Source organism: Sinohyriopsis cumingii, chromosome 2, assembly GCF_028554795.1.
Source record: "Sinohyriopsis cumingii isolate HCF-2022 chromosome 2, ASM2855479v2, whole genome shotgun sequence".
NCBI classification, from domain to species: domain Eukaryota; kingdom Metazoa; phylum Mollusca; class Bivalvia; order Unionida; family Unionidae; genus Sinohyriopsis; species Sinohyriopsis cumingii.
In genome coordinates, this window is record NC_142962.1 from 52,034,045 (window position 1) to 52,052,473 (window position 18,429).

Here is an 18,429-nt window from a genome sequence, read left to right on the forward strand (position 1 = left end):
GCAGAAGTAGGTCATTATGACCCATATTTTGTCTCTTTGATTTGGATAACATTTTTGTTTTGGGCTTGATTTCTGAACACTGTACATGATATAATGATAAAATTGATTGTGATATGCATCTTTCTTCCTACCAGACCCATTCTGTATAGGTCATTGTGACCTATATTCCATCTTTTATTGGCTTTGCTCAGTGTTTTACATTAGCTCATGATCACATTGTTTCCAATAGTAGTCTTACTTGCTGTCACCCCAAGAGTGTCCCAAGCCTATGACTTTTACTGAGTAAAATCTTTCTTTTAGAGGTGGACAAAGTAGATTTTAGAAAATATAAAAAAATCACACTATGCTTTTTTTCAGCCTATTATTGTACCTCAGTTTTGAAATATTCCCTTTCACAGGGCCTACATTTTGTTTTGAAGATCGCTTTGGTCTGAATTAATTCTCTTCTTGATAATTAATGTTTACAGTGGTTACTGGAGACAACTAAAAGCTTGACAGAAGTGAGCTGTGTAATCATTGATTACAGTGGGTTTTTTTTTAAGATGTTGACAAATTGTTTGCCCAATTGTTCAGTAGTTTAGAAACAAGCACTTTAAAGGAATTAGCACACCAATACTACCCAGTAGATTTAAAAGCATATAAATGAGATGTGATGGGCTGTCAGTTCATGACATACAAGGCTTTTTTTTTGGGTAGTATATTGGCCCGAATCATTGCACCAGTTCACCCAGAGAAAACACATGGTTGTGATATATTCATACCAAAAAGATGATAACAATTTTTACACTTTAATTAAAATAATTCTAGCATGCACATGTCTATATTTTAACTTGAGTAAGCTAAAACATTTTCAGCTTACCTTTCTGAGGTATGGGAGAGGTATTGATCTAACCCCCTCACCCTCATCAAGTATGCACCTGCATTGGCAAATGTGTTAGAGGAGATACATACTGTGTATACTAGCTTATAAGATGACATCAACTACTCTGCTGTTGCATTATGTGCACAAGCAGCATAGATTCTGACTTGCAGGTGCATTGTATGAAGGCAGATTAGTATCTATGTTGTTTGCAGTTTGAGTTGACTTATTAGCAAGTATATATGGTATCATGCAGTATGGTGCCTATTAAATCAACTCAAGAAAGCTGTATTTGTGTACCTTAGTGAAACAGAGGACACATATTAATGTGACATAGAAATCTGCTTCGGCACTATTAAATTATGTACATATGTACATCTTTCTAGGTCCTCAGCAACAGTTTAGTGTGGGTTTCATAGCTCCTACTCCAGGGCTAACTTAGTATATGCAAATGATTTGTACATTCTGGGTCAGGTCTTTTCATTTAGCTCAGGTTTTTGGCACACTGTATATAGTTAATTATACCTGGAATCATGAAGCTTGGGGAGGGGATGCATCTTGATACTACTAGACTCTCATCATGAAAGTAGGTCACCATATTTTATGCTTCACTGACTTTGGGTCAATTTTGTGTTTAAATTGTTTTTTGGACTTGTTCTGTTCATGCTAGAATTATGAAGAAAGGTGATTGTATGCATCTGTTACTATGTACAATACCTTTACAGCAAACTGTGGTTGTGAGCTGTATATGAATTTTACTGGGTCTGGTTAACACACACACAGACACAGACACACAGACACAGACACACACAGACACACACACACACACAGTTATACCTTTATTCATAAGACTTGTGAGGAGATGCATTTTTGATAAATACTATTCCCTCATCAGAAAGGTTCGTTAATGTGACCCATATTTCTATGGACATTCTATCCTATCTAGAATGATGAAACTTGGTGAGAGGATGCATCTTGATGATCACTACATCCTCATTTTATTAGTAGGCCATTATTGCCCATGTTTTATGTTTCACTGACATTGGTTGAATTTTATGTTTGATATTCATTTTTCAGGCACTGTTCATACTACAATGAAGATATTGATAATAATATGCATTTATGTTAAAATCAGACCCCTACTGCAAAAGAAGCTCATTGTGACCTATATTTCATCTTTTACTGGCTTTGGTTTATTTCATGCATTTAGCTATTGACCACACAAGTTTTGGCATGCAATGTATATAGTTTCTTACCTAGAATCATGAAATCAGGCAAAGGCATTCATCTGATGACTACTAAATATAATTGGAAAAAAGGTCACTCTGACATATATTCATGCTTTGTGACGTGGTAGATAGTTTGTGTTTAAAGTTCATTTACTGGGTGCCAGTTATATTCCAATTATGAAACTTTTAGTTGGATGCATATCCTTAGTATTTAGTATCCTTAGAACCATGCACACTGACCTACATTTTGTGATTTACTAACATAGGTTAAATATTTGTGTTTAGTTCATGACCATATAGATTCTTGCATGCTGTGTACATTCTAGCCTTCACAGAATGCCCTTTTTCATACCAGCACAGTTCAAAGCAGGACTAGATATGTTTGTTCAATGGTCACTTCCCATGCTAAGGTCTATGTGCCCTTATTCATTATTACACATATCATGGCTATATGACTTCAAATGAGGTCTTATGGTCAATCTGTACAATGTAACTAATTATAAGTAATAGGAATACTTAGATTACAATTTATGCCATGCTCATGTGAAGTCACATGGCCAAAACACATGGAATAATGGCCAAGAAGGACACATACACCTCCATAAGTATGCATTGTTTATTATGATAAGTTGCATGTGTGTGAGTTACAGTAGGCATTAGATGACTGGATTGCATGCTGCATGCTTTTCATGAGGCCACAGCTATAGTGGCTAATCAAGGTTAATTGTTGATGCATGAACTATGTACTGCTAGCTGTTACTCCAAGATTACACTGTGACATTGACTTTCATCCAGTAAAATCTGGCCTTTTTTGGTGGACTTTTGAGATTCATGTGCCCATCTTCATTATTATACCATGTATTTTGGTCACATGACTTCACTTCTCCATTAGTCCACTAAACATCTAGTAGTAACTTGCATTATTTTTCCCTTGGTTCAGTCAATACCATGGTTTGAATGCATAACACTGTAATTTGCATGTTCCCAGTATAGGTTTATTGGGCTTGTTTCAGACTGGTTTTGAAATGTTTTGTCATTTTCTACTGAAGTTCTATAAGCAAAAAAACCCTGCATTTTAAGTGGGAGTTGACAGAATATTTTTACCTGTTTGTAATTCCAATGATGTAATCAAGGTGTTACTATCAATGAAAATTTGTTGCAATGTATAGTTTCTGCAGTGCTTATTTTGAAGTCATGTTACCAGAATACTTGGTGTAATAATCAAGAAGGGCACTTACATGTATATGACAAGATTAATGATTTAAATGAAGACAAAATTAATCTTTGCTTTTTATCAAGTGATTCTCTTCTATGATATCTTAGATATTGTTTTATGATTTTATTCCCTGTTACAGTGTGTATGTACTTATATATGTATAGTTAAACCTGTCCTATCCATCACATTTTCATAGCAGTCACCTGGTCACAATGGCCATTCTAATTTTCCACTAGCAGATCTTGTATGAAACTGCAATCTGTGTAATGGTCACTAGTCAGCACTAAGTGCTTCCAGATGAAACTGGTTTCACCTGGCCTTAAAGGTCACTCGTGTGTATCAACAGTGACTGTACAGTCTATGGAAAACTAAACTTTTGCTTCATGATTGAAGCATTACTTAGATAAATGATTATCATGTGAAGCATTGTGCAGACTTTTCTTATATTGTTTGTACTCTGTACTCAAATCAAAGTGTCAGTATTGATCAAATATGTCACTCTGTCAGATTTTAAAGTGAGTCATTGTTTATCATTATTGTAGAGGGTCAAAGCAATTTGTTTTGCTAGATGGTGGTAGTAGTTTTGTTATCGCCTCAGGTAATGATGATTAAATGTTAAGTTCTAAAATATGGAAATAAGAAAAATGTATAAAAAAAAAGACTTTAGTTGGGAAAATAGGCCATGATTTTTTTGTAAAGGTCACTTGAGTTTGAATACATTTTCTGCATTTTAGTTCATGGTTACAGTGAGTCATTGACTACAACGAGCTTCCTAGGGGTGAGCTTTATAGTTATCAATGTCTCTCTCATTAGATTTGTCATGAATGTTTTATATTTTTTCTGTTTAGAGGCAGTAAAGTTGGTAGTTTCATGTAGGTAAAATTATTTAATCAAATGCCACTAGAAAAAAGAATTTATTTTTTGTTAGTGTCTAGAACTTGACCAAACATTGACCAAGTCTAAAACATTCCGTCATGTTTGCATTTACCACACAAGTTTAAAGCTGAAGTTACTTACTTGTAATAAAGGTGACAGCTATGGTTGAATACATGGCTATCAAGTGTACAAGTGAGTAATTTTAACTCTGAATTTAATACATGGCCATTAGTTTGAATACATGACCATCAAGTACAGTACTTTTAACTAAGGCTTGAATACATGGCCATTAAGCACACATCCAGTACTTTTAACTAAGAATTGATTACATGGCCATTAAGCACACATCCAGTACTTTTAACTTTGGTTTGAATACCTGGCCATTAAGCGCACATCCAGTACTTTTAACTAAGAATTGATTACATGGCCATTAAGCACACATCCAGTACTTTTAACTAAGAATTGATTACATGGCCATTAAGCACACATCCAGTACTTTTAACTAAGAATTGATTACATGGCCATTAAGCACACATCCAGTACTTTTAACTAAGAATTGATTACATGGCCATTAAGCACACATCCAGTACTTTTAACTAAGAATTGATTACATGGCCATTAAGCACACATCCAGTACTTTTAACTTTGGTTTGAATACATGGCCATTAAGCACACAGCCATTACTTTTTAACTATGGTTTGAATACATGGCCATTAGTTTGAATACTGACCATCAAGCCTGTACTTTTAACTATGGTTTGAATACATGGCCATTAAGCACACATCCAGTACTTTTAACTAAGAATTGATTACATGGCCATTAAGCACACATCCAGTACTTTTAACTTTGGTTTGAATACATGGCCATTAAGCACACAGCCATTACTTTTTAACTATGGTTTGAATACATGGCCATTAGTTTGAATACTGACCATCAAGCCTGTACTTTTAACTAAGGCTTGAATACATGGCCATTAAGCACACATCCAGTACTTTTAACTAAGAATTGATTACATGGCCATTAAGCACACATCCAGTACTTTTAACTAAGAATTGATTACATGGCCATTAAGCACACATCCAGTACTTTTAACTAAGAATTGCTTACATGGCCATTAAGCACACATCCAGTACTTTTAACTAAGAATTGATTACATGGCCATTAAGCACACATCCAGTACTTTTAACTAAGAATTGCTTACATGGCCATTAAGCACACATCCAGTACTTTTAACTAAGAATTGATTACATGGCCATTAAGCACACATCCAGTACTTTTAACTAAGAATTGATTACATGGCCATTAAGCACACATCCAGTACTTTTAACTAAGAATTGATTACATGGCCATTAAGCACACATCCAGTACTTTTAACTAAGAATTGCTTACATGGCCATTAAGCACACATCCAGTACTTTTAACTAAGAATTGATTACATGGCCATTAAGCACACATCCAGTACTTTTAACTAAGAATTGCTTACATGGCCATTAAGCACACATCCAGTACTTTTAACTAAGAATTGATTACATGGCCATTAAGCACACATCCAGTACTTTTAACTAAGAATTGATTACATGGCCATTAAGCACACATCCAGTACTTTTAACTAAGAATTGATTACATGGCCATTAAGCACACATCCAGTACTTTTAACTTTGGTTTGAATACATGGCCATTAAGCACACAGCCATTACTTTTTAACTATGGTTTGAATACATGGCCATTAGTTTGAATACTGACCATCAAGCCTGTACTTTTAACTAAGGCTTGAATACATGGCCATTAAGCACACATCCAGTACTTTTAACTAAGAATTGATTACATGGCCATTAAGCACACATCCAGTACTTTTAACTAAGAATTGATTACATGGCCATTAAGCACACATCCAGTACTTTTAACTAAGAATTGCTTACATGGCCATTAAGCACACATCCAGTACTTTTAACTAAGAATTGATTACATGGCCATTAAGCACACATCCAGTACTTTTAACTAAGAATTGCTTACATGGCCATTAAGCACACATCCAGTACTTTTAACTAAGAATTGATTACATGGCCATTAAGCACACATCCAGTACTTTTAACTAAGAATTGATTACATGGCCATTAAGCACACATCCAGTACTTTTAACTAAGAATTGATTACATGGCCATTAAGCACACATCCAGTACTTTTAACTTTGGTTTGAATACATGGCCATTAAGCACACAGCCATTACTTTTTAACTATGGTTTGAATACATGGCCATTAGTTTGAATACTGACCATCAAGCCTGTACTTTTAACTAAGGCTTGAATACATGGCCATTAAGCACACATCCAGTACTTTTAACTAAGAATTGATTACATGGCCATTAAGCACACATCCAGTACTTTTAACTAAGAATTGCTTACATGGCCATTAAGCACACATCCAGTACTTTTAACTAAGAATTGATTACATGGCCATTAAGCACACATCCAGTACTTTTAACTAAGAATTGCTTACATGGCCATTAAGCACACATCCAGTACTTTTAACTTTGGTTTGAATACATGGCCATTAAGCACACAGCCACTACTTTTTAACTATGGTTTGAATACATGGCCATTAGTTTGAATACTGACCATCAAGCCTGTACTTTTAACTATGGTTTAAATACATGGCCATCAAGCACACAGCCAGTACTTTTAAAGGAGTTGTCACAGATTACGGTTTAAATGCATTTCAAATGGTTTTGAGTGAAGATTTAGAAAGTAACAAAAAATAAGTTGCATTTTATTAAATATTTATACCTCATGACAGTTGGCCTAATGTCATTTAGGCATTACTGTCCATTGGAATTAATCATAATGTGTAGCTTCTGCTGTGGTCGTTTGAAGGTATATGGTCCAGATATATGATGTAATGGCCCAATGACTTGGTGTATAGCACAAATATATGGTTTAATGGCCCAATGGCTGGTCATATAGCACAAATTAATGGTGTTATGGCCCAGTCATTGGTAATATGGCCCAAATATATGGTGTAATCGCCCACTGGCTGGTCATATAGCACAAATTAATGGTGTGATGGCCGAGTGATTGGTAATATGGCCCAAATATATGGTGTAATCGCCCAATGGCTGGTCATATAGCACAAATTAATGGTGTAATGGCCCAGTGATTGGTAATATGGCCCAAATATTTGGTGTAATCGCCCAATGGCTGGTCATATAGTACAAATAAATGCTGTAATGGCCCAATGACTGGTAATAAGGCACAAATATATGGTATAATGACTCAATAACTGGTCACATAGCATAAATATATGGTATAATGACCCATTGGCTGGTCATAAAACACAAATATATGGTGTAATGGCCCAATGACTGTTCATATGGCCCAAATATATGGTGTAATGGCCCAAATATATGGTATAATGACTCAGTGACTGGTCATGTAGCACAAATATATGGTATAATGACCAAAATGGCTGGTCATATAGCACAAATAAATGTTGTAATAGCCCAATGACTGGTTATATGGCCCAAATAGATGGTTTAATGGCCCAATGATTGGTAATATGGCCCAAATATATGGTATAATGACCCAATGGCTGGTCATATAGCACAAATATATGGTACAGGTATAATGACCCAATGAATGGTCATATGGCCCAAGTATATGGTATAATGGCCCAATTAATAGTCATATGGCCCAAGTATATGGTAAAGACCCAGTGACTGGTCGTTTGACCCAAATATATGGTATAACGGCCCAATTAATGGTCATAAATCTTATTCCTCATTTACAGAAAAAAATATAAAACCATTTAGTAAATGCATTCATTATATTTCTCACTGTTAGCATCTGTCAGCAATCACTGTATAATACTTTACCAAAAAATAATCCTAGGACTTTCATATGTTTATTTTCAGGTTATACTGCATGAAAACAAATTAATTTTACACACTGCAATCAAAGAATGCAAAGTTTACAATTTGATAAGCTAACAAACCCCTAAATAATGAATTTCAGCAAACAGATTACGAATCAAATATATCTTTCCACTCTGGCCAAATTTTGCACCTAAACTTACTTAACAATGATTAAACTGTCAAAATCAACAAGATATTAAATACCATATATCTTCCCAGTAGTACCCACACTTGACGATGAGTCAGCCCTCTACTGCAGTTTAGTAAAACTATTTCAGATTACATTTTGGATTGTTAATCCCAATCCCAGTAACAAAAACTTTCAAGTTTCCTTACAGCCAGGTGTGCTTATCGTATGGCCCTGCATGTTTCATGTGTTGTTCTCCATACCTCATCCGTCTGGCAACATTACTTTTTATCACACTGGATTTTATTTTTCTGATCCCACTTTGATCAAACTTAGCATGTGAGCTTTTATCATTAAAATCTCAGATGAAATATAATAAAGAGCAAGATTATATCATATTAATGACATGGTCTTACATCTGTTTGGTTGAGGTTGCTACCACTCTAGAGGCCATATTTATGATCTGGTTTTGATAAGACTTGGAATGTACATTTAATTCTTAAAGATCTCAGACAAGTTTGATAATGAAACAAGATTCATGCATATTAATGAAGTGATGTTTAATCTGATTGGCTATATTTGTTAACAATATAGAGGCCATATTTCTGATTTGCTTTTAATACAACTTGGTATGTATGTTTATATCATTAAGATCTCAGATCAGTTTGATAAGGCAAGAAAAAGTATTTGTTTCCTATTGTATTGGTTTTAAAATGCTTCAATGTACTAGGCTAAACTTGCTCAATTAGATGCACGAATCAGTTTTGGGAATATTTATTGTAAACGTAATATATATGTAATGTGATTTTTGTGAATTTATTTACAATGGGAAACAGCTATGTCATTCAATCATAAACATTTTTTTTGACCTAATTAATGAAACGCTTAATAATGAGGTGATCTTACACTTGATTCACAGAATTTGTTCTGCTTTGAAAGCCTTGGTTCTGCTGATTTTAATATAACTTTGAATATGGCTTCTATCACTAAGAGTTTTAATGAGTTTGATAATGACCCTGATCCAGGCATATTAATCAGGTGATCTTGCAGCTGATTGGTCAGATTTGTCTAGACCGATTTTGAGTTAACTTGGTAAAATAGATTTTAACCGTGAAGATATAAGATAGGTACAATTATAAGGAAGGTCAGTGCATATTGATGAGATGATCTTGCTGCAGACTGACTGTACTTGTTGATGCTTTAATGACTATTTCTGATAAAAAATATTTAACTTAATAATTCTACCTGTATCATGAAGATATCCAATTGGTTTTCTTAGGAACAAGATCCTCACATAACGATGAAATTCAGTGCAGTCAGAAATAGTTATACACTGGCATGCCATGTAAACAATTCGTTTTCTTTTTTAAGATGGTCCTCCCTTCCCCTCACCACCAAATCTCTCTCTCTCTCTCTCTCTCTCTCTCTCTCTTACTCAAGGGAAGTAACCCATTATATTGAATAGTGAGAATCAAGATTTTGGATTACAGCATTCTTCCCCTTGCAAAAATGCAACACAAGATTTTTTTACAAAAATTTCAGAATACAATATACATACATTTCAGTAGAACAGTTTATACAAATTAGCAAAATAATACACCTTATGGATTAAAATGAATAATCATTTTATAACTGAGGAAAATGAATGAAAATAGAAGTATAGCAAGTAGCAATCTATGCAGATAAATAATTGGTTTTAGTTTGCAAATATGAATCATCACTATTTTGAGATACTATTATAATAATGTGTTGTGAGTGGTAAGTGTACATAGAGAACTGAAGAAGCATTAAATTAGATGCATTGATGTTACAGACAATCACTTTTGTACAGTTGCAGGCTAGTATAAATTATTTGCAATGTTTTGATTGATGATCAGAATTTCTTTATAGCTTTTCATATTTGCAAAGAATCACATTTTTTCAATATTCATTTTGTTTCTTTAAGAATATATTTATTGCAAAAATCTTGTCAGTGTTTAGAAATTTGTTTGTAGAGAATTGTTTCTAAAAGCATTACTTCATTTGTAATTCTTTAATGTTTCGAAGCAAGTTTGATATTTTCACTGAAATTAGGTTTGTTATTTACTAGTGTTGTCTCTTAAAGGATCTGAAATGTTTGTCATTTGTATGTTATCACATTCCTTATGCATTATTTGATGATATTTCATTTCCTCAGTACCATGACTCAAACAAATTGTTTGAAATTGTATTTTGTTTCTAAGCTTCAGTTATAGCAATAAATATCTAAATATAGTTTTTGCCAGAAAGAGTTCTATATTTAATTAAGAGGAGTATGTACATAAACCAATTGCTTTGAGTAAACAAAATAACCATTGAATTATAATTGCATTTCCTGTGGAAGTCAGGTTACTTCTTAGAACGGTGATTCAAACCTTGTCAGTAAACTTTACTTTGAAAGTGCATATTAAATATACCAATAAATGGTATGAGGTCCTATTTTATGGACCTTTCAATTTATCAATGAAATTACAGCGCTTACATTTATTTAAGGGCAAGACATCATTTAGAACAAATCTTTTCTAATGAAAACTCTTCTAACTTGAAATACAATGCTTATTCTGATGGGCTACTAAATAAGTCGACTGAGAATTCCAAAGGTCAGTGGAATGTGAAACTTTTATTATTTCTCATTAGATGTACTAATTTTAAGTAGATCTTCATTTTGATCATATTGGGGAGACAGTTTACATTTATTTGTGTTTTTGCAGTGCTAAATAAGCTTGCCATGTGAAATAGTCAGCTGTTAAGTTATGTAAGCCAAATGTACGATATCAGACCAATTTGGGCCACTAGTTTGTTTACACCATAACATAAGAAGTTTGTTAATTTGTCACAAGTATATTTTATGTCTTTGTATGTAGATTTTTTTCCCCTTGTGTACCGGAATCAGCAGTAAATACAATGGAGTGTGTGTGTGCACTCATTGCCAAAACATAGACTTATGAAATGGACCAGACTTCAAAACATGGTCCTTTGAAATGGTCCGGACTTCAAAACCTAGTCCATGAAATGTTCCAGACTTCATAACATAGTTCAATGAAAATGTCCAGACTTCAAAACATAGCCTTATGAAATGGTCCAGACTTCATAACATAGTTCAGTGAAATAGTCCACACTTCAAAACATAGTTCAGTGAAATAGTCCAGATTTCAAAACATGGTCCTATGAAATGGTCTAGACTTTATAACATAGTCCTGTGAAATGTTCAAAACTCCATAACATAGACTTTATAATGCCCTTGTGACAATCATAAAATTTATGAAGTGTGTGATCCTTAACCCAAGGGATGTTCCTACATGCAGGGTTCTTGTCTGTGTGTGTGTATATATATATATATATATATATATATATATATATATATATATATATATATATATATATATATATATAGAGAGAGAGAGAGAGAGAGAGAGAGAGAGAGAAACTATAATAAATATACACTAGACAACAGGATGTGGTATCTCTGGATTCTGTAGGAGAATGCTTGATAATAGTAGGCAGAATTAATATTTAATACAAATAATACTATCATACAGGTTAGAGAACTTTAAATTAAGTTTACTTGTGGACCTGGGTTTGAATCTCTGTAGAGTATGAATTAAAATTATCTAACCTGAATGAGAGTATATATATATATATATATATATATATATATATATATATATATATATATATATATATATATATATATTAGTAGTACCTGTAAGATAACTGTATTTTGAATATGACTTACTTGTATCATGACAGTTACTAATTGCAAGTTCTATGTTGCAGTTATCGTGGTGTCAACATAACAAACTTCACCACTAGCTGGAGAAATGGACTGGGTTTCAATGCACTTATCCATGCTCATAGGTAAAGTATAAATCATATAGTATTGAAACCAGTCTTGTGTATCATGATACATTGAGCTCTTCCCACCCAGCCACTTCCTTATTGATTATTAAGATGCTCCAAACATTTTAAGCATACATTTTGGTGCCAACAGTGATGTTTAACTATTTAAATTGTATAGTAAATTTTCAGCTTATATCAAATGCAGACTGTTGTATCAACTGAGTGTCACATATGGAAGGGTAATTAAAATTAATTATAAATAATGGAGATGTTGCTCAGTGACAGTTTGTTTTTCATGAGAAATTTTAATACATGAGGAGTAAAAAAATAAGAAAGTGGTGTTTATTTCTTCTTTTAATCACAGATGTAATTCTCATATCTAATTAATAAACTATTGGATAAGAAATTCATTTGTGAGTTTTGTGGAGGAATCCTTGTAGACAAATTTAATGAATCCGCTCACCTAGACAATTTGTGTGTGTAGAAAATCATTGGATCTGTCTTCTAATGTCTAGTGTTTGATTAGTAAGGTATACAATGTGTCATCAGTACATTTGTCTAATGTCTAGTGTTAGATTTGTAAGGTATACAGTGTGTCATCAGTACATTTGTCTAATGTCTAGTGTTAGTAAGGTATACAATGTGTCATCAGTACATTTGTCTAATGCCTAGTGTTAGATGAGTAAGGTATACAGTGTGTCATCAGTACATTTGTCTAATGTCTAGTGTTAGTAAGGTATACAATGTGTCATCAGTACATTTGTCTAATGTCTAGTGTTAGATTAGTAAGGTATACAAGGTGTCATCAATACATTTGTCTAATGTCTAGTGTTAGATTAGTAAGGTATACAATGTGTCATCAATACATTTGTCTAATGTCTAGTGTTAGATTAGTAAGGTATACAAGGTGTCATTAATACATTGTCTAATGTCTAGTGTTAGATTAGTAAGGTATACAAGGTGTCATCAATACATTTGTCTAATGTCTAGTGTTAGATTAGTAAGGTATACAAGGTGTCATCAATACATTTGTCTAATGTCTAGTGTTAGATTAGTAAGGTATACAATGTGTCATCAATACATTTGTCTAATTTCTAGTGTTAGATTAGTAAGGTATACAAGGTGTCATCAATACATTTGTCTAATGTCTAGTGTTAGATTAGTAAGGTATACAAGGTGTCATCAATACATTTGTCTAATGTCTAGTGTTAGATTAGTAAGGTATACAATGTGTCATCAGTACATTTGTCTAATGTCTAGTGTTAGATTAGTAAGGTATACAGTGTGTCATCAGTACATTTGTCTAATGTCTAGTGTTAGTAAGGTATACAATGTGTCATCAGTACATTTGTGTAATGTCTAGTGTTAGATTAGTAAGGTATACAATGTGTCATCAGTACATTTGTCTAATGTCTAGTGTTAGATTAGTAAGGTATACAATGTGTCATCAATACATTTGTCTAATGTCTAGTGTTAGATTAGTAAGGTATACAATGTGTCATCAGTACATTTGTCTAATGTCTAGTGTTAGATTAGTAAGGTATACAATGTGTCATCAATACATTTGTCTAATGTCTAGTGTTAGATTAGTAAGGTATACAAGGTGTCATCAATACATTTGTCTAATGTCTAGTGTTAGATTAGTAAGGTATACAATGTGTCATCAGTACATTTGTCTAATGTTAGATTAGTAAGGTATACAATGTGTCATCAGTACATTTGTCTAATGTCTAGTGTTAGATTAGTAAGGTATACAATGTGTCATCAGTACATTTGTCTAATGTCTAGTGTTAGATTGGTAAGGTATACAAGGTGTCATCAGTACATTTGTCTAATGTCTAGTGTTAGATAAGTAAGGCATACAAGGTGTCATCAATACATTTGTCTAATGTCTAGTGTTAGATAAGTAAGGCATACAAGGTGTCATCAATACATTTGTCTAATGTCTAGTGTTAGATAAGTAAGGCATACAAGGTGTCATCAATACATTTGTCTAATGTCTAGTGTTAGATTAGTAAGGTATACAATGTGTCATCAATACATTTGTCTAATGTCTAGTGTTAGATAAGTAAGGCATACAAGGTGTCATCAATACATTTGTCTAATGTCTAGTGTTAGATAAGTAAGGTATACAAGGTGTCATCAATACATTTGTCTAATGTCTAGTGTTAGATAAGTAAGGCATACAAGGTGTCATCAATACATTTGTCTAATGTCTAGTGTTAGATAGGTAAGGCATACAAGGTGTCATCAATACATTTGTCTAATGTTAGATTAGTAAGGTATACAATGTGTCATCAATACATTTGTCTAATGTCTAGTGTTAGATAAGTAAGGCATACAAGGTGTCATCAATACATTTGTCTAATGTTAGATTAGTAAGGTATACAATGTGTCATCAATACATTGTCTAATGTCTAGTGTTAGATAAGTAAGGCATACAAGGTGTCATCAATACATTTGTCTAATGTCTAGTGTTAGATAAGTAAGGTATACAAGGTGTCATCAATACATTTGTCTAATGTCTAGTGTTAGATAAGTAAGGCATACAAGGTGTCATCAATACATTTGTCTAATGTCTAGTGTTAGATAAGTAAGGCATACAAGGTGTCATCAATACATTTGTCTAATGTCTAGTGTTAGATAAGTAAGGTATACAAGGTGTCATCAATACATTTGTCTAATGTCTAGTGTTAGATAAGTAAGGCATACAAGGTGTCATCAATACATTTGTCTAATGTCTAGTGTTAGATAAGTAAGGCATACAAGGTGTCATCAATACATTTGTCTAATGTCTAGTGTTAGATAAGTAAGGCATACAAGGTGTCATCAATACATTTGTCTAATGTCTAGTGTTAGATTAGTAAGGCATACAAGGTGTCATCAATACATTTGTCTAATGTCTAGTGTTAGATTAGTAAGGCATACAAGGTGTCATCAATACATTTGTCTAATGTCTAGTGTTAGATAAGTAAGGCATACAAGGTGTCATCAATACATTTGTGTAATGTCTAGTGTTAGATAAGTAAGGCATACAAGGTGTCATCAATACATTTGTGTAATGTCTAGTGTTAGATAAGTAAGGCATACAAGGTGTCATCAATACATTTGTCTAATGTCTAGTGTTAGATTAGTAAGGCATACAAGGTGTCATCAATACATTTGTCTAATGTCTAGTGTTAGATAAGTAAGGCATACAAGGTGTCATCAATACATTTGTGTAATGTCTAGTGTTAGATAAGTAAGGCATACAAGGTGTCATCAATACATTTGTGTAATGTCTAGTGTTAGATAAGTAAGGCATACAAGGTGTCATCAATACATTTGTGTAATGTCTAGTGTTAGATTAGTAAGGTATACAGTGTGTCATCAGTACATTTGTCTAATGTCTAGTGTTAGATTAGTAAGGTATACAAGGTGTCATTAATACATTTGTCTAATGTCTAGTGTTAGATTAGTAAGGTATACAAGGTGTCATCAATACATTTGTCTAATGTCTAGTGTTAGATAAGTAAGGCATACAAGGTGTCATCAATACATTTGTCTAATGTCTAGTGTTAGATTAATAAGGTATACAAGGTGTCATCAGTACATTTGTCTAATGTCTAGTGTTAGATAAGTAAGGCATACACGGTGTCATCAATACATTTGTCTAATGTCTAGTGTTAGATAAGTAAGGCATACACGGTGTCATCAATACATTTGTCTAATGTCTAGTGTTAGATAAGTAAGGCATACAAGGTGTCATCAATACATTTGTCTAATGTCTAGTGTTAGATTAGTAAGGTATACAAGGTGTCATCAATACATTTGTCAAATTACTAGTGTTAGATTAATAAGGTATACAAGGTGTCTTCAATAGATTTGTCAGACATTTAGGATTCTGACATGAGAGTGTATATCAAATACATTTTCCAAACTAATTTCTGCTTTTTTTTTTCTTTCTAGGCCTGACATAATTGATTATGAGGCATTGATTCCCAGTGAACACATGAACAACCTGAACAATGCCTTTGATGTAGCAGATGAGAAATTGGGCATTCATAAAATCCTGGATGCTGAGGGTTAGTTTGTGTGTCAATGTAAAGCATCTTCCTCAGCCAAAAAGTGGCTACCTATGCAGGAACTTACTCTGGTTGTCATGTGAACAAGGGTACATAGTACATACTCCTCTCAGTGAGATACCAGTTCATCACATTAACTTCAATGGGTTGACTTGAACAGTATCTGTCTTTGCTGTAATACATGACCCACTTTGATTTATCATAAATGGTGTTGACAGTACAGAGCTTGGAAGTAGGGTACAATCTCATGATGCGTAAATGTGGCATGCAGGGTTAATGAATTAAAGCTTGGATTCTGAAACATGCACCAAATATTATTGATATTATTATTATTATCATTATTGATATTATTATTATTATCATTATTATCATTGTCATGCCTCCAAACTTACGCTTCACACAAGATTACTGTATAATGCACACTTTAATCCACCTATATATCAAATCTTCACTCACTGTTAAAAAATGGTAATTGATGTTTATTTTGTGCAACATGAGAAAACAGTAATTTAACTACTAGTGAACAGACTACATAAAACTGGGAAACAACAGACTGATTCTTTGTTCTATCAGCTTGTAAAAGTAGATTTAATAACAGCTGTTTATCCTTGAGAGAGAAGATCTGGATTAACCAGTCACACAACTTGCAGAGACCAAAAGACACCTTATCATTAAAGGTTGGGCCTGTGATGAATAGAAAATGAAAAGAAGTTATGTGTGGCTGTTATTAGTAACACATGAACTGAAATTTTGCCTGGCTTTACTGACAAAATTAGAAATTTTGAATTACCTCTAATGAAAAGAGATTTAACTCGAATCTCATCAAAATTGAACTTTTTTAAATATGAGATAGCCTTTCATTTACAAGCATGTGAATGAAGATCTTGAACTATTCCTGACAGACTAACTTAATGACAGTATGAACTATTCCTGTCAGACTATCTTAAAAGCAGTATGAAGTATTCCTGTCAGACTAACTTAAAGACAGTATGAACTATTCCTGACAGACTAACTTAAAGACAGTATGAACTATTCCTATCAGACTAACTTAAAGACAGCATTTTCTGCTCTGACAGTATAAATGCTTTTTGCACCATCCAGCAAATGAATGGCTTCATCTCTCCCTCCTAATGATACAAACTGCTTTGGTTTTGACACCTTGACTTGTGAGACCAGATGACCACTATAGCGATGTCTGTTCAGACAGGTTTGTCTGTACATGTTGGACACCATGCATATTCTTTCAGGTATCACTTTGCTTTGCAAAAATGGTGGCAAATAAAAATTCGTGAAATACTAGACTATGTTTCATCTACACATCAACCATGACTTGACCATTGGTGACATTTTCAGTACATCCACATGTTAACCATGACTTGACCATTGGTAACATTTTCAGTACTTTATTTGCAAAAATGTTGTGCTTATGAAATTCTGTGGTATATAGAGCTGTTATTTCACAGTGTTTAAAGTGAGGTTCCAATTTTTTTGGATTTTTTTTAGCTTGTACAAAACATTAATGTTAAGATCTAAAGAACAGCGAGTCCCTGCTCTAAAACAATGGGACCTTTCCACAGTTTATGAAAAGAAATAGCAATTAAAAGGTCCTTTCTTGCAAAATGCAGAAATTCTTATACACAAAAATAAGTGAATTCACAGTTAGGATTGAAACGATATGCCTGTGCATTTCATTGATACACAACTTACAATGTGATACATATCACAGTACACAACCTATGATGTGATACATATCACAGTACACAACCTATGATGTGATACATATCACTGTACACAACCTAGGATGTGATACATATCACAGTACACAAACTACAGTGTGATACATATCACAGTACACAACCTATGATGTGATACATATCAAAGTACATGACCTATGATGTGATACATATCAAAGTACATGACCTATGATGTGATACATATCACAATACACCACCTATGATGTGATACATGTCACAATACACAGCCTTTGATGTGATGCATATCACAATACACAACCTATGATGTGATACATATCACAATACACAACCTACAGTGTGACACATATTACAATACACAAAATACAGTCTGATACATTTCACAATACACAACATAGGATGTGATACATATCAGTCCGGGGCCTCATGTGGCAGAGTGGTCTAAAGTGCTTTCTGTTATGGATCACTGCCATCTCACCTCTGTCTGTGTGGGTTCTGGTCTCCAATTCGGCCGATATGGGTATGTGAGACAACTTGCCAGTAGCTACTCGTGGGTTGGTGGTTCTTTCCCAGGTTCTTCC

At 33.6% G+C, this 18,429-nt stretch overlaps 1 protein-coding gene across 4 annotated transcripts in view; it reads left to right on the forward strand.

Annotated features, from left to right (window-relative positions):
• Window positions 1-18,429, forward strand: part of LOC149804849 (spectrin beta chain, non-erythrocytic 5-like) — a 338,094-nt gene that overhangs the window by 90,634 nt on the left and 229,031 nt on the right. For all 4 annotated transcript variants that reach the window (XR_016416849.1, XM_089945259.1, XM_089945279.1 and 1 more), the window contains exons 6-7: window positions 12,010-12,090; window positions 16,021-16,136. Coding sequence is in view for 3 of the 4 variants with exons in the window: in XM_089945259.1 (XP_089801385.1) it covers window positions 12,010-12,090; window positions 16,021-16,136 (197 nt within the window). In the remaining variant the exon portion in view is untranslated. The remainder of the gene's footprint in view (window positions 1-12,009; window positions 12,091-16,020; window positions 16,137-18,429) is intronic.